Source organism: Globicephala melas, chromosome 3 (assembly GCF_963455315.2).
Source record: "Globicephala melas chromosome 3, mGloMel1.2, whole genome shotgun sequence".
Classification (NCBI taxonomy): domain Eukaryota; kingdom Metazoa; phylum Chordata; class Mammalia; order Artiodactyla; family Delphinidae; genus Globicephala; species Globicephala melas.
Genome location: NC_083316.1, coordinates 47,407,342 through 47,433,767, shown reverse-complemented (window position 1 = coordinate 47,433,767; position 26,426 = coordinate 47,407,342). Strand labels below are relative to the sequence as shown.

General features: G+C 39.0%; 1 protein-coding gene across 4 annotated transcripts in view; it reads left to right on the top strand.

Moving 5' to 3' along the window:
- ELOVL7 (ELOVL fatty acid elongase 7) overlaps window positions 1-26,426 on the top strand; it is a 72,481-nt gene that overhangs the window by 40,102 nt on the left and 5,953 nt on the right. For 3 of the 4 annotated variants that reach the window (XM_030843848.2, XM_030843838.2, XM_060295801.2), the window contains 5 exons: window positions 7,996-8,093; window positions 15,194-15,384; window positions 18,842-18,922; window positions 19,805-19,861; window positions 22,122-22,227. In XM_030843848.2, coding sequence (XP_030699708.1) covers window positions 8,030-8,093; window positions 15,194-15,384; window positions 18,842-18,922; window positions 19,805-19,861; window positions 22,122-22,227 — 499 coding nt within the window. In that variant the 5' untranslated portion in view covers window positions 7,996-8,029. Of the gene's footprint in view, window positions 1-7,995; window positions 8,094-15,193; window positions 15,385-18,841; window positions 18,923-19,804; window positions 19,862-22,121; window positions 22,228-26,426 lie in introns of those variants that run through there. The other variant, XM_030843851.2, reaches the window with a different exon arrangement.

Here is a 26,426-nt window from a genome sequence, read left to right as displayed (position 1 = left end):
ATCACCTCTCAGCAAGTTAGAAAAAGCTTATGTATAAGTTAGAAGGAGGGGTCCTTTAGTTTCCATGGCCTCTGTCCACACTGCCATCCCCTGAGATGTCCAGGGTCCTATCAGGTCTTTGACCACTAGTCCATACAGGTCTGTGTTGTTGCTAAGCTACATGATTCCTTCATTTTTTACAGCTCTTCTGCAATACTTCCACATCTATTGAGTGTACTCAGAAGACTTTCTGCTGCCCTTGCACCACGCTGGAGCAAGAGTAACTCTCTATGGATGCCTAAGGCCCCATCAGCCACCTGTTCCCGCTCTACCCAGGCAGCAGAGCCTGACCCCTTCTCCTCTGTTTCCATAATACTACTTGGCACCTCACCAGGGCTTATTGCCCTTTTCTCTGAGATCTGCACTAATTGCTTTCCCTCTGACTTTCTCCCTTCCCAAGCCTGAAGCATGCTCTTCTGTGCTAGGAGGCATGGAAACCTCAGAGGTTTCCTCCTAGATCTCTTGTCTATGCCCTTGAGTTCTTCTGTATGGCTAAATACCTAAGCTTTTGTAACTCAGAATCTAGGATTAAACTTTCTGGGTTTTTGCCTTCTATGTTGTGTTTCATTCCCAAGGCGATTTGCATTAACCTAGCTGATAAAGGAAATACCAAAGAGAAACACAAGTTCATATATGTATGTGAAGCATTAAAATAACACACAAAATCCTGTATGGTAAGTGTAAGGAACATGACATGTTTTTTGCTTCTGCTGTGTGTGTGTGTGTGTACGTATAATTGCAGTACACACATGTATATAGTAATTAATAAAATTGAAAATCTGTACGAAATAATTTTTCACCGAGTCTGTTCATGTTCTAGATTTACTTTCTTTAATTTGCGTTCATAATAAATGACAAAGGGAAAAAGGATTTAGGATAATATGCTGGAAAGTACACTTCCCACATATTACCTCAGGCTACCTTACATTTATTCCAGTAATATTGCCATAGCCCTAAACATTTCTGGATTTGTTCCTTTGCAATTCACAAACCGTAAGTTGAAAATCTTAGTAAATTATGATAATCCCACCTCCACTTCCCCCATTCCCACCCCCACTTATCAATATGTAGCTCAGCTTGATCCGTTTACCTTCAAAACCACTCTTATGATTAGTTATGAGCTTGATTTTTAGAAGCAGTAGACAAAGATTTTTCTTCCTTAAGGCCAATTAAATGAAATTCTGAAAAACTCTGATGTTGATTTGTAAAGAAAAGCTCAAAAACTGCTTTGAACAACAGTATCACTGAAATAAATATATAATTGCCAAAGTGATTACCCTGAAGCAAACTACTTTTATTTAGATGAAAAAATGTTGGTAGTTTACTTTAAACCAGTGCTTCTCAACTAGGGATGACTTTGCCCCCCAGGGGACATTCACCAATTTCTGGACACCTTTTTGGTTGTCTCAGCTGGGGAAGGGGTGTTCCTGGTGTCTGGTGGGTGGAGGCCAGGGTTCATGCTGAGAATCCTGCACTGCTCAGGGCAGCTCCCCACAACTAAGCATTGTTTGGCCAAAATGTGGAGAAAGATGAGGTTGAAAAACCCTGGTTTAAACAAACAAATGATCCCTTTATAGTCATTGCTCACATTTTAATACACTTAAAAGTTTCTGATCCCCTTCCCCCAGACTTAGGCAGGTCAGCTGTTTTGTTCTTACCCTGCTGCCCTATTTCCATTACAGACCTCCATCTCTCTGCTGGTACCTGCCTTAGCTCATTTCAGTTTATGTGTCCCTGAGCAGCATCTGGGGCTAGCCAGAAGTGTTCTTGCAGCTTTGTCCCTGATGTCTGATTTAAAAAGCAGAGATCAGTGGGGAGCCCAGAACCTCCCAAACATCAAAGAGAAAGGGAAAATCATAGGGCCCTGCTCTGGAGTGATAGGCATGCCCTAGGAAAGCCATACGCTGCCTCTATCCTCCTTTCCCTCAGGGAGAATGTCCCATCTCCCTGGGACAGGGTTTGGACAAATCTTTTTACATGAGGGTTCACCTGTAAATGGTTGGCCATGGTTTTTGATTTCTGGACTCCTGCCAGGTCCTTCCCACCACAGGCAACCCTAAGGTCATGTCCCCATCTGAGTAAATTCCAGCAAGAAGTCCTCCCAGCTGAGTGCTGCCTTGTGAGTCCTGTTGAGATAGATCTCAAAGTGATCAGATTCCTCAAGCTCACTCTGTCCTGGTGTTAGCATTTATGTGGCTTTGAAGAGTTTCCAGGTAAGCTGTAGGTGTCAGGCACATTTCTCAACTTGACATCTTTAATATAGGTCTAAAGAAGCTAGTCTGGGCAGATTAAGTCCCTTTTTAAAAAAAAATTAATTAGTTTATTTATTTTTGGCTGCATTGGGTCTTCAGTTGCTGCACGCGGGCTTTCTCTAGTTGTGGCAAGCCGGAGCTACTCTTCGTTGCAGTGAGTGGGCTTCTCATTGTGGTGGCTTCTCTTGTTGCGGAGCACAGGCTCTAGGTGCGTGAGCTTCAGTAGTTGTGGCTCGCGGGCTCTAGAGCACAGGTTCACTAGTTGTGGCACACGGGCTTAGTTGCTCCGCAGCATGTGGCATCTTCCAGGACCAGGGCTCGAACCCGTTTCTCCTGCATTGGCAGGTGGATTCTTAACCACTGTGCCACCAGGGAAGTCCCTAAGTCCCTTCTTTACCAAGTGGTCCAGTTGCCATGTGATAATGTCCAAAACAAGGAGTGGAATTCATGGGTTAGTTGCAGGTGCTGGTCAATGAAATAGCAGCACCAGTTCCCCATCAGTGAGCTCCTGTTTACTCTAATCCTGCCACATACATTTGACGCCTTTGGAAATGGGCTGAGCTCTGGCAGGGAGCCTTTTTCTCTTCCCCTGTAGCACCTGCCTGTCTCTTCCACCCATAGTGAAGGTTTGGTAATTTGTCTACTGTTTTTGAGTTTTAAGTCTCTGCTTCACATTCATGGAGCCCTGACTATTCTGGCATCTCCAGATCTGAAATTTTATGTCATTGAGTATTTAAAATCAGTTATTAAGGTCCTAGTTCTGCTGTCAGCTAGAAGATATCTCTGTACCTTCACCACATAGAATAAGTTTCTCCCCATATCTATGTACCATTGCCTAGCAATCAAGGGTCCCTGTTAAGGGGGGAGGTCTGGGTTGGGACTGGGGAGATATGCCTGGCTCTAGCCCGGGGGTAGCACTGTATTTATAGGACAACTCAGGTTGCCCCCAATTCATTTATCAACAGTTTTCTAGTCTAGTCCCTATAATGTAATATTGGCGTCCAGTCCATCACTGTCCCAGCTTATAAGGAAATTCTCAGCAGTTTGTTTAGTTCCAACAAGCTAAATGGATCAGGTTTCTTTTCATGCCCCATCCCTACACAATTATGCAGGCTCCTTCTCTTCTGGTGGGCCCACAAGGGTTAAGGACTGTTGGATGGCAGGTTATTTACAAGGAAAGGATCCGTGACAGAGTTCCACTCCAGTAAGCTTGAGACAACAGATCCCTTTCCTGCCTCTCCAGTCCGCCCTTTCACCTGCTTGAAGGGCATCTACTTCTGTCTCTCCCTCCCCTCTCTCCCCGCTCCCCCCCCAATGTGAGTTATTCCTCTGACAACCTTCTCCCTCTTCCTCCATCTCAGTCTTGTATAGTCTTCTGGATTAGAAAAGCCAGCTCTCTTTGCTGCCTGTGAATATTACTGAACTGCATTAGACTGTGGTTTCTTTGAGGCTTCGTGCTTTAGTGAGGGCTGGCGAGAGGAAAATGGCCTATGTGGAATGAGTGGGGGGAAAAGAGGAGGCAGGACTTGCACAGAAAACAGTTTAATACTTTGAAATGTAAGCCCACCATATGCCCTATAAAGTAGAATCTTTCACTCTGATTCTGAATAATTTAAACAGCATTATTTTGGTAGTTTAATTAAGAGAATAATGGCTCGAGGTCTGTTACATCAGCAGTTAAGGTGAGCTGGAAAGTAGCTTTTATCATGGTCTAAAGCACTCCTACCAAAACCACTGGAAAACATCAAGGGAAGAATCATTTATAATTTGTGACATACCAGCTCTTATAATGAAAGTAGTAGACTTTTCTCTAGATTTGTGCCATATACTGCCACTCAACTGAGTTTGGCTGGATGTTTTCCATTTAAATTGGTACAACTTATCTCTACAAATGATAATGTCTGACTCTGATTGAATATTCATTCTTTATCAGATTCTGTGCTCTAAACTTTAGACATATATGTTATCTCATAGAGTCTTCCAAACAACTCTGTGAGTTTATTTTATCTTGGTAGGTTGTAGAATTGCCATTTTACAGATAAGGAAATTGAACTTTAATTTTGCCCAGGGTCACACAGCTAGTCAGTGGTGGGATTCAAACCAACGTCTTTGCGATCCCAGAGCTTCTGCTCCTACCCGCATATCACACCTTCACTACAGAAATCATCCACAGGAAAACCAGAATCCAGGCTGACTCTGGCAAGTTCCTGGCATCACCGTAGCTAATTTGAGTCTGAACTCAGCTTGAGGACACTGGATGTATCAGATCAGAGGCCATGCTGAGATACCACCCTGGACTGGGAGAGGTCCTCTGGAGTGGACAGATCCTTGAGGCATTAAGATTAAAATCCCTCTTTTGTGTTTATGTGCAAGTGTGTATGGGTGTTCAAGCAACTATGTCCCAGCAAAAGTGCAGCTGATTCCATTCTTTTTTGTTTGTTTATTTAAAATACTTTAACTCTTTATTTTTGTATAGGTAATATAGTCACATGAGTCAAGACCCAAACAGTATAAGGTCTTCCTTCCATCCTTTCCGCCCAGTTTGTACCCCGATCCCTTCCCCATGGATATCTTTTCAGAGTTCCTTGTATGATAATATATATAAATGGAAATTTATATTCTTATTCCTTTCTACCTTTTCTGTATAAAAGGTAGTCATTTAAAAATTCTGTCCTGGGCTTCCCTGGTGGCTCAGTGGTTAAGAATCCACCTGCCAATGCAGGGGACACAGGTTCGAGCCCTGGTCCAGGAAGATCCCACATGCCGCGGAGCAACTAAACCTGTGTGCCACAACTACTGAGCCTGCACTCTAGAGCCCGCAAGCCACAACTACTGAAGCCTGCGCACCTAGAGCCCGTGCTCTGCAACAAGAGAAGCCACTGCAATGAGAAGCCTGCGCACTGCAATGAAGAGTAGCCCCCGCTCGCCGCAACTAGAGAAATCCTGTGGGCAGCAACGAAGACCCAACACAGCCAAAATTAATAAATAAATAAAATAAATTTATATATATATATAAAAATTCTGTCCCTTCCTTTGCTTTTTTCACATAGACATTTATCTTGGATATTTTTCCATGTTAGCACACAGAAAGCTTCCTCATTCTTATTTACAATGGCATGGTATTTCCTGGTGTTAGACATATCATCATTAACCAATCAGTCCATTTTTAATAGACATTTGGCTTGTTTCCAGTCTTTTGCTCTTACTGACTGATGCAATGATTAAGCTTGAATATATGTCATTGAGCATATGTGCATATATCTCTATAGGAGAAGTTTCTAGAAATAGGATTGCTGGCTTAAAAATATGCGTTTATAATTTTTTTACTGATAATGCCAAATTGCACCAAGGGTTATACTAATTTGCACTCCCACCAACAAGGTATGAGTTTCCCACAGTCCTTCCAACAGAGTGAACACATTTTTGGATTTTGGCCCATCTGATTGATAAAAATTTTTGGACTTTAGTCCATCCAATGCAATAAAATATTGTAGATTTCTTTTTTTAAAACTTTTTTAAAAATTAATTAATTAATTAATTGTAATTTTGGCTGCGTTGAGTCTGTTGCTGCACGCGGGTTTTCTCTAGTTGTGGCGAGCGGGGGCTACTCTTTGTTGTGGTGCCCGGGCTTCTCATTGCGGTGGCTTCTCCTGTTGCAGGGCATGGGCTCTAGGCACATAGGATTCAGTAGTTGCAGCACGCAGGCTCAGTAGTTGTGGCTCACGGGCTGTAGAGCGCAGGCTCAGTAGTTGTGGCGCATGGGCCCAGGGCTCGAACCCGTGTCCCCTGCATTGGCAGGTGGATTCTCAACCACTGCGCCACCAGGGAAGCCACGTATATTTCTTACTATGGTTAAAGTTAAGCAACTTTTCTTATGTTTAAGAGCCATTTGTATTTCCTTTTCTGTGAAATTTGCCCATTTTTTTCTTGGCTTATAGGTCTTTTTCTCATCAGTTTCTAGGAACTCTTAATATATGGGGGAGAGTAGCACTTGTCTGTATTTTAAATTGAACATATATATTTTTTTCTGTTTGTCATTTGGTTTTTTTCCTTTCTTCTTCTTGATTGTCATATGGTTAAATTTGTTAGTCTTCTCTTATGTCTTATGGATTTTAAGTCAAAGTTAAAAAAGAGTTTTTCTACTCCAAGGTTATAAAAGTGTTCTCCCTGTTGTCATGTAGTACTTTCATGGTTCTTTGAAATTTTTACTTAAATCTTTGATATATTGGAGTTTATCTTGGTTTTTAATATAATTTTTGGATCCAACTTGTTTTTTGCAGTTGACTATCTAGTTGTACAATACCATTTACTCAGTAATTGCTGGTAATTCAGTGCCTACTGGTTTGAGTTGTCACCTTTATCATATACGATATGTCTTTAAAAAATACATATATACTTTATATATGTATATTCTAAAATGTCTTTATCTTAGAATGCTAGAATAAAGTCTGAATATTTCTGTTGCAGACCTAGAGGGTTTATTTTTTATTGTGGTAAAATATACATAATGTAAAATTTAACATTTTAACCATTTTTAAGTGTAAAGTTCAATGGCATTAAGTATATTTGCATTTTTGTGCAACCGTCACCACCAGCTATCTCTAGAACTTTTCATCTTCCCACCATATGACTTGAAATCAAACCTACTATTCATTTTATGATGCACCATTCCTTTGTAAGGTGTGTGCTGTTTTCAGAGACGTTAAAATTTGGGAAAGTGTACATCTTAGAATTTATGAAATATGGTATTAAAATCCCCAAAGTTTTTGGTGTGTTTCTGGATGTTCTGTTCTATTCCATTGGTTTGCCTCTTCATGTGCTAGTGTCACACTGTTTTAATTACTGAATATTTAGAATATCTTTTAATACATGATAGAGCTAGTTTTCCCTCATTGGCCTTCTTTTTCAAAAGACTTCTTTTTCCAGCTGTTTTTGTCATCAGTCCAGATAAACTAGGCAACTTCTCTTTGGCTCTTGTAGATCTTTTCCTCCCTCTCTCTACCTCTATTTCAATTAAATTATAAACACTTGAATATAGAAGATCTTCTTACGCCTGAAGGTCAGCTAGAAGTCTGGATCAGGTCTTCCCTGGTGGCGCAGTGGTTGAGAGTCCGCCTGCCGATGCAGGGGACGCGGGCCCGTGCCCCGGTCCGGGAAGATCCCACATGCCGCTGAGCAGCTGGGCCCGTGAGCCGTGGCCGCTGAGCCTGCGCGTTCGGAGCCTGTGCTCCGCAACGGGAGAGGACGCAACAGTGAGAGGTCCGCGTACCGCAAAAAAAAAAAAAAAAAAAAAAAGTCTGGATCAGAGTATCTTTTCTGAAAGTTTGTCATCTTGACTTTCTTCTGGGTTTTTACTTCAACATTGCCATGGGAGGTACAGCCCATTCCTGACCTATATTGTTTCCGTAAAGGGAGATAGATGCTCCTATGACAGTTCTTAGAATCACTTACTCCTTTTGCATCTCGTACATAGAACATCAGCTTTTTGAGTGAATTAAGCATTGTCCTTATGATGAAAAGTCTTAAATGTTTGCAACTGCATCAGGGTTTAATGTGGTTCACTAATGCATTTACCCTCAGTAAGTTTGTTGTTTTGCCAGTTATTCCTATTAAATTTTTAACATTATTAATATTGTATTAGTAGAAACTTGGCTTTATTTGCATCCATAGATCATAAACACATCTCTTTTTTGTTTTACTGAAGAACCCATTGTAAGGGCGAGTAAATCCTGTGGAAAATGGCCTTCAGTGATCTTACATCGAGGACTGTGCGTCTTTATGGTAATTGGATCAAAGATGCTGGTAAGTAACCAAATTTCTTAACTATGGCTCATCCTTCTTTTTCCTGTCAGATTCCCATATTTAATAGGATTTCATTGAAACAGAACGAGAGACTTTGCAACTTAACACTCCCTCACTGACACCCCACATATTGATTTTTATTACTAGTTAATAAAGTGTCAAAGATTTCACTGAAGATATGTACAAAGATAGAGGTACGCAGATGATGTTCATTACAATGTTTATAATAGTGAAGATAGCTTTAATATCCAAGGAAGGGAACTGGTTAATAAATGATGGTACATTCCAACTCAGTAGCCATTAGAAGTGATTTTGGAGGCACAGGGCTCTTAGGCTTGATTCTGCCCTAATGCTCCTAAGGGAAATAACAGTTACTGCCAACAATGGCTCTGTCCAGGATGACTCTTGAGTAGGAAGGGCCGCAGCCCCCAGGGGCGTATCAGAAAGGATGGGGAGCGTTTCCTAGGGTAACCCCTGAGTAATTCTAGAAGGACCAGAGTAATTCTCCCCTTGCCCATTAGAAAAGTAAAAATCAATGTTGTTGAAGAACATTTAATGCCATAGGAAGAAGTTTAAAATACATTAAATGAAAGCAGCTTATAAAACACCACATGTATTTTTTTTTGTGAGGGTTAGCAGTTATCTCTGTGTGGTAGGATTATGGGTAATTTCTATTTCCTTATCTATGTCTGTCTAGATGTTTTTAAACCACACAAATGTATGTTGCTTTTATAACTACTACGAAATGTGTTAATAATATAACAAAGGTAATTTTTTTTTTTAAATAGACAGGAATCAGCACATTTTAGAGCTGAGATGGACTTAGGTATCATGAAAGCTACCTCCTCATTTTAGAGTTGGAGGAACTGAGGCCCAGAGATGTGACCTTCCCAACGTCATGGTCAGTTGTTAGCAGAAAAGATTAGAACCTATGTTTCCTGATTAGGATTAGTATTCTGACATTTCACATTTGAATTACTTTCCACATATTCACCACCATCACCACTTCAGATTAGTTCTTACCCATCAATTAGAAATCACATGTTCACCAAATCCAGGGGGAAAAGTGTCACCTCTTGATACCTACCACAATTGAAATTATATTCCAGTTTACACTGATTTCAGGAAAGATACACTGTTTCATGATTGCTGTCTTTCTCAGTAGACTACTGAAGACTAATCTTATTTCACTGAAAAAGGTCCTAACAGTTTTGCCCCTGAAGAATGCCAAGGACCTGAAAGAGATCCCATAAATAAAGAAGCTTCACTCTGGTGAATGGAGAGTTAAGGGAATTTTTATATTTTCTCATTTTTTTTCTTAGTTTTTCAACTTACGTATGGTGCAGAGAATTGTAGGTTTCTTTAGAGGTCATCTTTCTCTGAAGGTTTACAGTAGTTCTCATAAATTCAGTAATTTAAAAACTAATTTTTTTGTTTTGTTCTAATGGTTTTTATTTTTATTTAATTTATTTTAAAAAATATGAATATTTTAATTTCTTTTCAAAGTAGAGGTGTAACTTGCTACCTCAACTCTCACGATTTAACCTTGAAAACCAAGTAGATTTGGGTACATTTTTTAAAATAGACCTGTTTGGAAGAATAGATCCCTTACTATCCAACTCTTGCTATTAACTATCCCAATTGCAGGAACCCAAGAGATTCGGGTAATCCATATCCTAACTCAGACGATGATGAGTATCTATATAGTGCTAGAAGGATAAAATGTTTTAAGATGAACTACTTCTGAATTCCACTTCCACTTTTATTCATGGGTCAACACTTTATTTTTATTAGGAATACTTACATTGGAAAGCCCAGTAATATTAGGTCAGAAAAAGGAACGACAAAGGGGTGGAGGTGGTTAGGGAGAGGCAAGGAGAACCCTGGAAGCAGTGTTGCAAACAGTGCAGGGAGGAGGAGAGAAAGAGGCAGGTGATGGTACCTGTCTGAAGCTAAGCTAATTTAAAGTCTTGAGAGAAGAGGAAGGGTAGGGGTGTGTAGTGAGAAGACCTAGATTTAAGTTCTGACACTACTGTGAACCAGCTAGGTGATCTTGAACAAAGTATTTATTGTCTGTGGGTTTCAGTTTCTTTGTTAGCAAAACAGAGATGAGAATGGTATCCACCAGCTACCCGACAATACGCATGAAAATGCTCTGTTGTTTGGGAAATATCCCTACACAACCGGTGGTGGTGGTTGATGACTGATAGAGCATTTCCATCTTCAAACACTTTTAATATAGCATATCATTTTTTTAAAAAGTTTCTCCACATTTTCTTTTCCTGTCAAAATCCAGAAGGGTTAAAATGTTTTGTGTTGAGATTTATAACTTTATGAGAACACTATCGCGTGTAACTGGAGAGGTTTTTTTGCTTCTGCTTAGTGTGGTATCGATCTCTGAGAGCCATTAGGAATCATTTCTGGCCATCTTAGTCCAGTTTTACTTTGCCTACCCTCTGAAGGTCTGAGCCCATGATCAAGTGCCAAGAATTTCAAGCGTATTCTTGGCTTTGGCCCTAATCCTGAGTAGACTTTGGAAAACTTAATGATATTCATTGGTTTTCTGATTGCTAGAGAAGTGGGGGTCATGCATAGTTATTTCATGTGGAAAATTCCACAGCTACAGAATTTAAAAACAGTTTAATTAATACTTAAGCCATAAGAGGGTTTATTGTGATTCTTAGATATGAGATGTCAAACCTTGAAACAGTGCTATAACATTTTTGTGTGTGTGTGTGTGGTACACAGGCCTCTCAGTGTTGTGGCCTCTCCCATGGCGGAGCACAGGCTCCGGATGCGCAGGCTCAGCAGCCATAGCTCACAGGCCCAGCCGCTCCGCGGCATGTGGGATCTTCCCAGACCGGGGCACGAACCCGTGTCTCCTGCATCGGCAGGTGGACTCTCAACCACTGCGCCACCAGGGAAGCCCTATAACATTTTTAATGTTTGAAAAGCAACTTTCCTTGCATTTGGATAATAATGATGATGACTTTTCAGACATAGTTGTGATTTTTTTGCAAGAAGACAATGTCTGAGTAAGATTTGCTGCCACTCTGAACCTTTAGTACTTCACAAAGTATGAGAGGTACATGTTTGCTTTTCCTTCCAGCTTCTTCATCTTATTGGCGCTTATACCTTTAAAAGGGTGTACTCTTTGAGCTAGTACATGCTACTTAAGAAGTGAACACACTCTTAAAAGTAGTTGGTGGAAAAGTTCATTAATATTCTATGTATGTGGCCCTTGTACTCTCCTGTACTCTCTTTAGAACGCTCTTAGAAAAGCATTATCGGGCTAGTAATAAGTCAGAACTCTGGTAATCACTGGGTCATGGGCTCTCAGACAGCCTGCCCTCCCATCCTCTGCCTTTATCTTGGTTCTGCTCATAACACTTAAGCCCAACTCCGATGCTAAATACAAGGTACATGAAACTCTCCCTCCCTCTCTAGGGAAAACAGAGCTCACTTGACCCCTGATCCTTTTGTAATTTGTGGGATCACAGACTGAGGCAGAATTAACTTTAAACATTGTTGAGCAGCCCCCTCTACAACCCCCTTATGGAGTCACCAGCCACACCTGGCTTGTAGACGTCTCATCACCGGGAACCTCCTGCCTCACATAGAAGTGGGCTCCCTATTCAGAAAGGTATCACTGTTGCCAAGAGAGAAGGCAGGAACAGTGAGCAGTCATCAAAGTCGTGGACATATTAGGACTTTGAATTTTATTCGCTCAGCAGGGAGAGCTAATTTAAGCAGAGGAATAATCTGAGCAAAGCTTTACTTCTAGAAAGTGAATTTGGCAGTTGTATAGAGACAAGACATAGCAGATTGGGTCAGGAGGCAGCGAAATCACATAAAAGATTATTGCAGAGCACCTAGTGAGGAGTACTGAGGACCTCAGTGTAGGTGAAGGAAGCACTGAAGCCCTGGTTTATAACGTTGATGGTTCATCACGGTCACCTTGGCAGCTTTTTTCAACATACAGATGCCTGGGACCCATGCCGAGTCTTTTTTTTTTTTTTTTTTTGCTATCTGGTTTATAAATATTCCAGAGGTGATTCTGCTGTGCTGACAAAACTGAGATCTGCTGAAATAATAGTAGCCGTGCTTACTGAGCAATTTGAGGTTGTGCCAAGCTCTTTACTCAAAATAACTCACTAAATCCTCTCTGAGCTACCTGCTGTTTTATGCCCAATTCACAGATGAGGAAACTAAGCACAGAGAAGTTAAGTCGGTGGCCTCAGGTCACATAACAAGTCATACTGAGCAATTTGAGGTTGTGCCAAGCTCTTTACTCAAAATAACTCACTAAATCCTCTCTGAGCTACCTGCTGTTTTATGCCCAATTCACAGATGAGGAAACTAAGCACAGAGAAGTTAAGTCGGTGGCCTCAGGTCACATAACAAGTCAGTTATGTGAGAGCCAGGATCAGAGCGCACACTGAAATAGGATGAAAAAGCTTGGTGTTTTGTTCTGTTATTTGCTTTGAAAATAATATGAAATTAAATTAGCTAGCTTTTCCTAAAAGATAAGATTTTTTTAAAAATCTGTAGAACTGGAAAGTCACACTCAGGATTCTTAAAAAAAGGTGTGTGCTTAAAATGTTAAATTACAGGAAAAATGATTTATTTAAATCATTTTTAAATAAAATGAGCCAGCCCAGCATGCATTTCCTGGCTTTTTGTTTCTCCTACTGCTACCAGCAGAAGAACAGAAATATGATGTCATTTGATACCCACGTACCACCCCTTCCCCCCTCCCCTGCCACCACTGAGCTAATGAAAGAGTACAATAAAATATTTCTGATTCAGGAATTCCTTTGCTGACGAAAACAAAAGCCCAAAAAACTAGTTTTCCATCATGCCCGTGATGTCCATTAATAACAGAAACGTTTAAAATTCCTTATAAAGAAAAAGAAAAAAATAAAAATCACCCATATTGTCCCCATCTGAAGGTGATAATGTTAACATTCTTCCAGAAGCCTTCTTTTAGTATTGGTTTTAAGTCTTTATTTCATTGGAGATAAAAACTTGACCTATTAATATGGTTTATGATGTTCATATATTTAAGGTTTGGATTACCAACTGATGGAAAAAATCCGTCATTTATAAATTTATTTTGGCAAAGGGCTATCTTTCCTAAACGGTGCTCCACAGAATGTTAGTTCCACAAGGTGTTAAATAGTATTCTACAAAAAAACAGGGCTACATGGCCAAGTAAGTTTGGGGAATGCTGCATACCACCATTCTCATCTTGGCAATTCACAACAAACATGAAGCACTAAGAAATCATGCAGAAAGGCACTTGTTTGTTTAACCTAGCATTTCTAGTAGCCTTTCCCCACTTTTTGTGGAAAGACTTTAAATAGCTTTCTTATATTGCATAGTTTGGGACATGCTTGGATAGGATACAAGGTAAAGCACAAACTCATTTTTCTCCCAGGTAGTCAATTTTCCTATTTACTGAATCGTCTCTCCCTTCCTGCTTGCTTATGAGGCTTTCTTTATCATACATTAAATTCCTAAATATCTTGGGGTCCCTCCTAGAGCTGACTTTTGGCTTATGTATTATTTCGAGATAGGGCATCTGTCAGTATTTTTGAGGGAAGCACATTTGAGTATAGAATAAATCACCTTTAATAGCTACAGCCATGCCCTGGTATATCTGAGTATCAAATGTGAACTTTCCAGCAATAAAATTGAGGCCAAGTGAGTCATCAGGTGTGGAGTCTATTGAAGAAATTTTTGCATTGGGTAGGAAGTCAGACTTGAAGGGATATGCAACGTTTTTTTGGTAATTGGCCACATCATTAGCAGTTTCAGTGGACAAGGGCTGTATTCCCCCCACCCTTTTTCCCAATTAACAAGAATGATGGTACTTAGCAACCTAAGGTTAGTCAAGACTCAATTTTGAGTCAGATGTATTTGGAAACTTGTCCATACATATTTTCCTTTACAATATTCTGGCTTCATGAGGCAATTTAGTAAAATTATACCCGAACTACTTAAGATTATAGAATTAATCACATTTCATCTTGAGTTGCAAGTTTTAATTGATCTAATTCTCATGGCCTGGAACTAGCAGGGACCATGTGAATTTCTTTTTTACATGGTTGTGAGGCTAGTACTTTTTTGTTTGTTTTCGTTTAAAATATCAGATTGATTAGCCCACATTTTGGACACCTAGAACCCACATTTTAGATACTTAAATGATGCTAAATCCCCTTTCAATTGTATGACACAGTATACAGAAAACTTTCCCCCAGTTTCCTTGGGGAAAGAAGAAAGTTAAGAAAAAGCAAAACCAAACATATTTATATATATAAAAGCATGTCTGGATGGAGAAACTCTAACATGTTACTGGTGGTTATAGACAGATGATAAAAGTTTGCTGGGAGCTTCCCTGGTGGCGCAGTGGTTGAGAGTCCGCCTGCCGATGCAGGGGACACGGGTTCGTGCCCCGGTCCGGGAAGCTCCCACATGCCGCGGAGCAGCTGGGCCCGTGAGCCATGGCCGCTAAGCCTGCCCGTCCAGAGCCTGTGCTCTGCAACGGGAGAGGCCACAACAGTGAGAGGCCCACGTATCGCAAAAAAAAACACACACAAAAAACAAACAAACAAAAAAGTTTGCTGGGTATCTTCTGTTCTTCAGATTCAACTGTGTACCCCTGGTAGAATGACCAGGATGAACTACATCCATGGGCTTGCTCCCCTGCCCTCTGGTTTCTGGTTGAGTTCGGCGACTGGAGAGAGAGGGAGGAGGGTGAGGCTGGGGTATTGATTTCCCTGGCCCCTTATTTGCAGGATTGCCGTGCTGGCTGAATCCCTCAACTGAAGGTCACAGCTCCTCGCCAGAGGGGCTCCTCCATATGGCTCTCTCCTGGGTTCTGGTAACCACTACCTCCTTTTGCCCTTTGAGCCTCACTGTTTCGAGCTCCATCACAATCCCTGGTGATTTCCCTTGGCACATCCTAAAAATAGCAGTGATCGCTGACCAAATAGTCCACCGTCAGCGTTAGGATCTAGGTGCTCACTTAAATGCTGGTTACTGTCAGTTATCTCTTGGCTAAATGGATGTGCACTTACACCTTGTTTTTCTCTTAGATCCAAGAGTTGAAGACTGGCTCCTCATGTCCTCGCCTCTGCCACAAACTGTCATCCTGGGACTCTATGTCTATTTTGTCACATCCCTGGGACCAAAGCTCATGGAGAATCGAAAGCCCTTTGAACTCAAGAAAGCGATGATAACGTACAATTTTTTCATAGTACTCTTTTCTGTGTATATGTGTTATGAGGCAAGTGTCTTCAGTATTCCTAACGGGAGAATTTTGCCTGAGTCTTTATGTTTGTCTGTCATGATGTTTCTTGTTATGACTGTAAGGGTAACTCTCCAAGATTTAAGAAATTTCAGAAACTTAGCTCACTAGAGTAGATGTTTGTCAAAAAATTGTTATATATAGACCAGATATTGAACTCCTTAGAGGATCTCAGTATAGTCTGCCTTACAGGTGGTGAGAAGAATTAAGTCCAGGGACTTGCACGCAGTTAGCCATAAAAGATGATTGAATGAGTCCATACATGTTAAATTTTAAGGAAACTCAGAGTTGGAGAAATTAGATAACTTACCCAAAGTACTGTAGGTGGTAAGTGGAGGACTGATGTTTGAATCCAGGTCGGTCTGACATCAGAGCTCATCCTGACTCTAATGAGTTGACATCATCATGGTAGCAGCTTTGGGTTCTGCATGCCCTGATGACCTGTTAGGTGGTAGACTGGTTTGATTTAGCTGGGCTTTGTTGGGGACAGAGAACTTAGACTCATACAAAGCAGTAGGTGAGGGAAGCTGTCTCTTAACTGTCAGTAAGAGAGGTGGAGAACTTCTAGGACCCAAAAGCAGACTCATGTATGCTCTCTCTCCCCTCTGCCGATTACAAGTCTCAGCCACCCTCCCTTCCCTGCTTTTCTGGGATTTCTTGCTTCTCTTCCAGTGCTGGCTGGCTTCCTCATCCTATTCTCCTTACTTACTTCCTCTGCAGCATAGCCTATGCTTCCTCACAGCTGGGTCCCAGGAGGGCCTCGCATGACCTCTCCAGCCTCTCTAGATACCATGGCCTCTGCACATGCATCCTTCCAACCTGATTCCTGCCACGGATCCACCTGATCAGATCACCTTAAATCTGCTCTGGCCTCATTTCTCACGGCCTTCCTGAAGTCTGGACTTCCTTTGCTGCCTTCTACTTTATTTCCAAAATTAACTCACAGGTCATCTTACTCTCCTTTCTGGAGCATAAGCAACTGAAAGGGAAGGAGTAATAGAATAGAGCTAGGGAGCAGAAAAAATACATGCTTTGGGCAAGTTATCAGAGATAGGATATTGCCTACTATAGGACAGTGCTAAGAACAGACCTGGAAGCCAGGAGACCAGGGACTCGTTAGTCCCAGTTGCACTACTAACTAGCTACCTGATTTTGAACTAGTCATTTAAATACTCTGGGCCTCACTTCTCTCATTTTATAGAGTCAGGATTGACCTTGTCTCTCAGATCCCTTTATGCTCTGTGTCTGGTTGTACCATTGAATGTGACGTCCCCAAATATATTTCTCTGCAAGGAATCCAGTTATAACCAGTAAGTTTTGGTTTCTGTTTTAGCAATTACAACATAAAAGGTTTGAGAATATCTGAATCTGAGAGTTTCTATCTCCCATTAACCAGTAATACTAGAGTAACTTATATGCAGTTCTGGGGTTTTTTACCTGCCAGATATAAATTATTACTCTTCCTTTGTGAAAGCCTAAAATATAGACATATATGTCAAAAGCTCTGCAGGCTTTTGGAATGTTCTTAAACTTAATATCAGGAAAGCATTAAGTTCTACTTTCTATTTAAACAAAGACTTTTGACAGCTGAGCAGCACATCACCTCCAGGACACATTCAAACGCATGGTTTATTGGGTGGGGCACAATTACATTTGCTCTACAGAGTGAACCCCTCTACTAGAGATGTTAGGGCAAATATGAATAAGGTGAGAGGAAGTACATCAGACTAAAGGAACCCACATGCCTCATTTTATAGTGATGGTTTGAGTGTGCTAGTTACTTGGCACCAGTCAAGAAATAAAGAGAGACCAGTGAAGACCCTGAAGAAGGCTACATCCCACAGCTTCTCCTATTTGGTGCAGCACTTGTTTGGCATAGGGTAGCATGGGGAATCAGTCATCCCCATCTGAGTGGATGGACTTAGAGTGTTACTTGCATCAGTCAGAAGTGAGTTCAAGTGCAAAAGAATAGGAAGATGCTCACTGACAGATCAGGATTTTGTAAAACAGATTTAACTAGTTCTGTACCACATTCCCTTGTTCCTTTGAGAAAATTCATTGACTTGTTTTTGTAAGATACTTTTCTCACCCATGATATATGTCTTATACTTTTCTGAATCTTAATTCTCAAGATTTCATAATTTACCAAGTTAATAGTGTGATTAATTTATATTACAAATCAAGCTAGGAGCTAGTGTCAATCAAAAAGGATAGTGTTTTTAAATACCACAGTGTAAGTAGTTTTTATTTCTCCTTCATTTCTTTTCTTTTTACCATTAAAATGTCATTCTGATTATGCCTCATAAACTTTTGCCTTTAGAAGTTAATTTACTGTAAAGTTGTCATTTCAGCTTTAACAGTAATTAAAAGTACAAACTTGTAATGTAATAGAAAATGATATAATCCTTATGCTGAGAAAGAAGACATCCTAGGGAAGATGTTGGCATTCGTGAGAATAGGACTCCAGAGAAGAACTGGTCATATTGTCAGAACAGTAAATTAAGCCAGCCATTTAATATAAATGTTAATTTTAAACTAGAACCCTTAGTTTTTCACTTTCAGGTACTGTTTTAAAAGGAGACCTTCCCACCGTCAGACTGAAAGAATGTCAATGTAATCTTTGAGTTAAGGTCCAGATTTATCAACAATAGGCTTTTTCTTCTCACCACTAGCCTAAGGTCACTTCGTGGGTGTGTTGGAATTAAGGCTTGCCAGACTGCACTTTCTTGTTAGTATTTTCATCTCTTACTTGTCATGTGAATCCAAAGCAAAATTAATACGTGAGTCTTGTATTTGGTCGATCTTGATTTAAAAGCTATGGACTATCACTTCACGTTACATCCACTAGCCGAGATAGGAAAAACCCAGTTGATGCAGCCGTTGGATGAGTACATTGAGAAAGCTGCTTTGCTCATTTATTTGTTGACTAATTGCAAAGGCTAGAAATTATCAGAAAAGACTGATTTCAGACTTAGTCACCCCTTTGAGAGTACACAGACATATGCACAAGCACATAGAGATGTACACAAGGTCAAGCACTTACCAGTATTTGCTGTTCCAACAAAACATTCCTAGTATTTTGTTCTCCACTATATTAGAATAATCATTCCAAGAAATAGGTATTTTAGTTAGTACACAGTTTATATAAATGTGACTTTAAAATTTTGAAAACTCTTTTTTTAACATCTTTATTGGAGTATAATTGCTTTACAATGGTGTGTTAGTTTCTGCTTTGTCACAAAGTGAATCGGTTTGAAAACTCTTGATGCTTTGATATCAAGCGAGTTCCTGGTTTGTAATTGTTCTAGCCCGCCTTTCCTTCTGCACTGACTGCTGACTCAGCTGAGAATGTAATGAAGAGACATACTCAAAACTACCTTCATTGTAGCCGTTGAGCAAATATTTCCTTCTTTAATATGCATGTGCTCTCTTGCAGTTTGTGATGTCTGGCTGGGGTACCGGTTATTCCTTTCGATGTGAAATTGTTGACTATTCACGCTCGCCTACAGCATTGAGGGTAAGTTTCTTTTTGGAGAAACTTGTAACACAAAATCAACGTTAAAACTTTTTGGACTCTATTTGTAAACACTGAATGTGAAATCAGAATGAGTAAGTGACTCAATTATCAGAATATATGTGTTGAGAGAAAAAGCTAAAAATTACAAGAAAAAAAATCAAAGAAATTCAGGTGTGTGATTTTCTGTAAAATGAAAACTGGTGCTTTTCTTTGTGAATTTCTTGGATTTAAAAGTAAATTTATGTCTGGTTCTTCAAAAAACAGAATTACCATATGATCCAACAATTCTACTTCTGGGTATATACCTAGAAGAATTGAAAGCTGGGATTCAAAGAGAGATTTGTACGCCAGTGTTCACAGGATTCTTCAAAAGATGGAAGCAACCCATATGTCCATCAGCGGATGAATGGATAAACAAATAGTGGTATATACATACAATGGAATATTTTTCAGCCTTAACAAGGACGGAAATTCTGACAACTGCTACAATGTGGTTGAGCCTTGAGGACATTATGCTAAGTGAAATAATCTAGGTACAAAGGGGCAAATAAATACCGTATGATTCTGTTATACGAGGTACACAGAGTAATCAGATTCAGAAATAGGAAGTAAAATGGTAGTTGTCAGGGGCTGGATTCACCAACGGGGACTTACTGTTTAATGGATACAGAGTCTCAGTCCTATAAGAGGAAAAGAGTTCTGTGGATAGACGGTGGTGATGGTTGCACAAGAATGTGAATGTACTTAATGCTACCAAACTGTACACTCTAAAATGGTTAAGATCGTAAATTTTATGTAATGTGAATTTCGCCAAAATTAGAAAAAATAAAATTTTCTTCCATGTAAAAATAAATAAATTCATATCTATGTGTGTTTCTGCAGATGGCACGCACCTGCTGGCTTTATTACTTCTCCAAATTTATTGAGCTCTTAGATACTGTGAGTATATAATCACCACATTTGGTAAATGTTTGATGTTTCAATGAAAGCAATAAACTGTGAGCGTACAGTTGTCTCATAACTTTGGTTATCTCTGTTCCTCAGGCAGACCTCATATTATCTTTTACTTTTTATTATCAGTTATTTTAGAGAATAGGATAAACTTATTTTTCAGTCTTTTGCAAATGCCAAAAGATTTTCTTCTATATGAACCACCTGGTTAAGATAAGAATGTAACTAACACATATACTACAAAGCTATGTCTCTATATAGATGGATGACAAGTTGTTTTGTGAAGTAAGTTCAAGAAGCAAAGAGCAGAGAATATGTTGCCTTTGGTTCTTTATAGCAAAGCACTGTGTCATCCATACTCCTTTAAGAAGATAAATGCTTCAAAATTCATAAACTTACACTAGAATGTCAGCTTATCCCTGGAATATCAGTAATTTGGGTAACATCAAAACTATTTCCATCTGCCTTTCTGAAGTCCATGTTTACTGGTCTTCTCCCTTCCTGAGTATCAACTCTGACTTTGAGTGACTAGGCCTGGGAGAAGCAAATGCCATGGATTAGGGTCCATGATGAGAGGAGAAAGCCATGCACCTTTATTTCCAGAAACAAAGGAAAGCTGGCTATTTATTTTGTTTTTGTGGCATGTGGCTCTTATTCATCTGGAATCAGTTCGGGGCCTAAGACTGACACGTGTTTTCTCTCTTCAGAATATATACCACTACATTTCTGGTAGCAAATTTCAATATGCTTTACCTTCTCAGCTGGCTACGCATAATGTTAGAATTAGAAAGGAGAATTTAGTGAGTGTAGAATCCAGTGGTTCTCAAACGTTAGCATGCATTAGAATCACCTGGAGGACTCATTAAAAACACGTGTGCTTGGATCCCACCCGCAGAATTTCTGATTCAGTACGTGTTCGATGGGGCTCAAGAATTTGCATTTCTCTCAAGTTCTCAAGTGCTGTTATTGCTGTTGGTCCAGGGTCCACACTTCAAGAACCCCTGCTGTAGTGCAGTGGTTCTCAAACGCTGTGGTGCTGGAGACCTAACTGCGTTAGGAAACAAAAACCTGGGCCCTGCCCCCAGAGATTTGGTGTCAGATGGTCTGGAGTTAGAGACCAGGCATGGTTATTTAAAAACAAAAAACAGACCTTCCTGGTCACTGTAATATGCAAACAGGGTTGAGAACCACTGACCTAGCCTGGAGCATTAAATCTGAAGAGAAATGGAAGCCAGAAAGTTACAAGACTTGTCCAGAGGAACACCACTGCTGACTAGGACCTAGGACCCCAGATTGCTGGTTTATGGCTTTTTCTGTTGCACCGTGTTGCCTTCCTCCACATGCATAAGCAAAAGCATTTTGACTTCATTGTTCCTGCTTTGCATGTTCTCAGTTTCAGCTTCCATAAGGAAACTTGCTGCTCTGTGTTCTTCCCTGAACCACATTTCTCAACTACTCTTAGGAACGCTTTTGTTTCTGCTACTCTGTTTAGTCCTGTACTAGAAGTCTAACTCATCACTGGTCTTCTGCATTTTGAATATTTTTGAACATTTAATTCTGCTTTTGAATATGTTTTTGAACCCCCCCTCCACAAAGCCTTCCTCTTCTACCTCTTTGTTTGTCGTTTCTGTAAACCACTGGAGACATTCAATCTGGATGGTGCCTCTGTTGCCTTTCTCATTTTTCCTAAGCTGCTTTGCTTTCTTTTCCACCCTACTTCCCCAATTAACTCTTCAAGTATTTCCCTTTTCCTCTTTCTTTAATAATAATTTGCTAACTTCAGATTTGCTACAAGTCCTCTTTTAGTTTGCTTAATCCCTTATCTAACTTGGTAGGATGTGTTAGTTAGGGAACAGTGTAGAAATTCAGTCCTAGGACTTAAAAGTCTCTGCTTCCCCATATATTTCAAAATCCACATGGGTTTTTTTTTTTTAAACCAGTAACGTTTTTTCAGTAATTTTTGGTCATATTCTTCACTTTATATCTTTGATTTTTAAATCTTCATTCAATATCTTTTCACCTTTTTATTGATTCTTGCATGACTAGGCATCGTACCTAAGTTCTCTCATACTTATTAGCTTTTGAGCTGCCTCTTGGAGAATCAGCTGCTTCTACAGGCATTCTGTAAGGCAACTCTTTCAAAGCACATTACAACGTGGAATAGTTTGCACTTTGCCAATAGTTTTGTAACACTAGATAAATTATTGCATGATTTTATATGAACTTGATTTTCTTTAAATTATTTCAGATCTTTTTTGTTCTGCGTAAGAAAAATAGTCAAGTGACTTTCCTGCATGTCTTCCATCATACCATCATGCCATGGACCTGGTGGTTTGGAGTCAAATTTGCCGCAGGTAGCCAAGGGAGAGTTGGGATCATGTGTTACAATTGATTACGTTTCTGTATGCTATAAGCATAAATCCTGTCCTTAAATGTGATTTAAAAGAATCTCAAAACATCAAAGAATCACTTTGATCAAACTTCTGACTTTCATTAATTATCTGAAACATAAACATAGGACTCCTAACTAGATCTCCCCTCCACCTCCCAATACTCTTTAATATGTAAGACCTTTGGGTATAGTCTTCTACACATATCCTTTAGTTGTTTTGTTTGGATTTTATTCTTGTCCTATATAGTTCTATAACTATTTTTAAATAAATAATTAACAAACAAATAAAATGACAAAATCCTTGGTTTTATAGGAATATAGCTAGATAACTTATTCCTTGTATTTCCAGGAAGTTAGAATGTTTATCTCAAGTTCCATGTCTTCTTTGCTTTCAAATTTCCGAAAACTGATACACATCCCAATCCCTAACAACTCTGTAAAGATGTGTCAAATTGCAGTTTCCCACCTTCCCTAAACATCCTACCATAGTAAAGGATGTTTTGATATTGTTTTTTAGGTCAAAAATAGTTTAACTCAAAAGCTTGGCAAACAGGTTCTTTAGTTGGTTTTGATTTTATGCTTCTGAACATCTAGAATATGAGAAAACAGAAAGGTAAGTAATTTTACCTATCATAAATTTTTAAATAAGTGATATCCTGAAGGATATAGTCTTACTAGCAAAAATTGTTTGGGGTATTTATGTATGCTAGTTTCTTCAATTTAAGAAGTCTTCATGTAAGCCTGCAGCTCATACTAGACAAAGCTTTAACATTTCCGTGAAGAGCTTACCTCTATTGGGTATTCTGACTTGGTAAGACTAAAAGGAAAGAGAAACCACAACTGAGGAACTCTTGTTTGAGTTTTAGACTCTCTAGGCATGGGGAAAAATTCTGCATGTCTCAGAGCATGAGGGGACATGGATAAGCCAGTGGCTAGAAGAAGATGGCAGAACCTAGGGGAGCTGGAAGGGCTGTCCCTACCTTGGCCTAAGGGCATCAGATTTTCCAGCATGTAAAGTAGCTCCTTGCCCCAAATTGGCATTTATCTGTTGAGGATTTTTTTTAAAGGAAATGTAGTTGTTTTTCTTATAATGTATATGTGTTAATTTAAAAATTTAACTCACATTATAACAAGATAGTCTCATCTGTGTCCATTTTACAATTGAAGGTAGTTATATTATTTAATCTCCATTATTTTTCTTTGCTTTCTGTGTTTTTATTTTCTCTCACGTGTATATTGTGCCTCTCAGTTCTTTCTACAGTGGCATTTCTTAACACTATTTTTTTTGGTGAAAATGAGAAAATACCTAAACATCCAGTAATAGAATGGTTATGATGTCTTGTGTTTATAGTTGTGAAATGCAAATGATATTGAAAGACATTTAGCTCAAACTTTTGTTAAGAAGCTTGGCTCCTAAATTATCAGAAATAGATGGCTATTCTTACTATTCTGTTTTTAAAGTATGCTAGACAAGGTGTTTTCACACCCTTAGAACGAACTTATTCAGATTTCTTCCCTGAGACCAGATTATTCTATTACAACACTGAAAAATAAATATAGATTAAAAATATATAGGAAGACAATACCCCAAAAACAGTGATTTAGAGAAATCGACACAAAAGTGGTCTCCCTCTCCTTCTTTATCCATCTCTGCATTTTCTAATTTTTCTAGTTTGAATATCTGTTGGTTCTATAATGGGAAAAAATAAATTTTATTTGAAGAATAGAGTTGAGCATTTTTCTAGTTTCTCTCTTTGAGTCCATTGATAGTCTGGTTTCCATTTAAAAAACAAGCAATGCTTTCAATAATGAACATTAAAACATATAATATTCCTCAATTTTTCAATGTTACCATGTACATTAAGCACTTTGTAGTGGATTCATTGTCCACACCTCAATTCCCCGTCGGCTTTACAAAATGTAAGTGGTAGAAAATAATGTTTTCTTCTCTCTCATATGTTCCATGAGTTGGCACTTCTGCTCAGTCTCATGTGTGGAACCTAGTAAACCCTTGTACAGCACACCTGGTATCTATTCAGTGACAAGCACAGCAACAAGAGCTGAGGTATTCCCAGAAGTGTGGTGTGGCATTGGCTTTCATTCCTAGAATAAAACTGTCCAGTTTAAACTGTCCTTTCAAAAACTTGAGCACAGCTGATCTCTATCTAGTATTTAATTTCCTGTTTGCCTGTGGTACTCCTCCCTGGGATAATAGCAATCCACCTTTTCTTTTGAACGTGATGAAAATATTTCTGAGGCAGGTTTTTATATTAATTATGTATATACTCCTTCCCAGAGATATGGAGAGTTGTGATAATTACCCAGGTGGCTCCTTTATTTTTTTCCAAAGCAAAGGAGTAAAATGTGATGGTACTAATTATAATTCATCCTGAGATGTTTGCTTTTCAGAACTATTATGAAGAAGAAAACAAGCTTAGAAAATACTTTATTAGAAAAGCCTTCCAAAGAAGATATGAAAAGCATTACTAATTAAAATGTGATTGTTCTGTGAACAAACATTAAAATAACTTATCAGAAAATAATCATTACTAGAGAAAATAAGCAAGTTAATTTGATTTGATAGCTTATTTTGATCAGTAACCCTTACTGAACACTCTTAACTACACGAGTGCTTTGTTAAATTCCTGTCCGTAGGAGCCTCATTTTAGGACATTTAAATGGTGAAAGTTTCTGAGTGGAAGATAGAACGCTTGACCAAAAAATGGGAGAGGTGTCTTAGTGAGAAAGGCTCAGTCTAATGTAGTTCATTATCAAGCATGAAATAGATTTCCTGTGTATATGTAATGGTGAGACAAATGGACTTGAGAGGTATTTGGCTTGTCCCCATGTTAAGCAGCTTGACTCCTAATCTATTCTATTTTTAAATTAGCCTAGAAAAGGTGTTTTCATACCATACTAATTTATTTATTCAAGTTTCTTTTGGGAAATAAGACTAGTCCAAATGTAAATAATAAAAGCTGGGAGGTTGTTAATAAGCTTCATTAATTCAGTTTCTTCTGACTTGAAATTTGTGATAATTACAGGATTAGCTGAAATTTGATTTACTTAGGAAAGTTTATGAAGCACAGTATAGCATAAAAGAGACTTTAGGGGAATATTTAAACTACTTAAAAGTAATTATTTAAAACAGGTATTTTAAGGGTGTACTTTGGCAGTGGTAGTATTTAGAAGAATCTAGCATTGCTGCAATTATGAATGATTTTTTAAAAAAATAATTATTTCTTCCATGAAACAATTTTTATGACATTTCTCCTTAGAAGATTGTGGTTGAAGTAATAAATTTGTATTTTGCTTTAAACTTTCTATAACTCATAGTGTTCATGGATTCAGTCCTTCCTCTAACATAGGCAAATCTGTGAGGTTTTGCTTAATTTCTGAAATTAAAGAATATTAGAATAAATAAAATAGCATATTTTGGAGAAAAATTTAAATTCTAGGTCAGCATTACTAAGCTGAATCAGGCTGTGCATAAAGAATGAAGATTCTTCAAGATTGTACATCTTAGGAAAGAGACACTAGGGAAGAGTTTTGGTTTTTTTCCCTACCATCAACTGAACACTCTGTTACCTCTTCCACTGTACTACTGATCCAGCTAAACACAATTGTAACAATCTTTGCTTATATTCCCCCCAGGGTCCTTTTCTTCTATTCTAAATTGAAAGTGATCAGTGGGAGATGTGGTGAGATCAGAAGAGGAAAACCAGGATAGGAAGGCACAATTGATAATAGTCAAATAGAAGCAGTAAGGAAAGATGATTAACAATTAATAAATGTTTATTTTGGAAAAACAATGATTGATTAAAGCAAACTTAGCACAGCTTGGTAATGAAAGCCAGTGGTTTTACTGCCAAAATTTTGTGGCACTTGGACTTCCCTGGTGGTTCAGTGGTTAAGACTCCATGCTTCCACTGCATACTGCAGGGGAACGGGTTTGATCCTTGGTCAGGGAAGTTCCGCATGCCACGCAGTACGGCAAAAAAAAAAGAAAAAAAAAAAAGAAAAAAATTGTGGCACTAAAAGTATTGATGGAAAACTATTGAGAATGGAAAAAGTTAATTTGATTCCACACAATGTTATGTAAAATAATATTCTTAGTGGCTTTATTCATAGTAACCCAAATTGAAGATAACTCAAATGTCT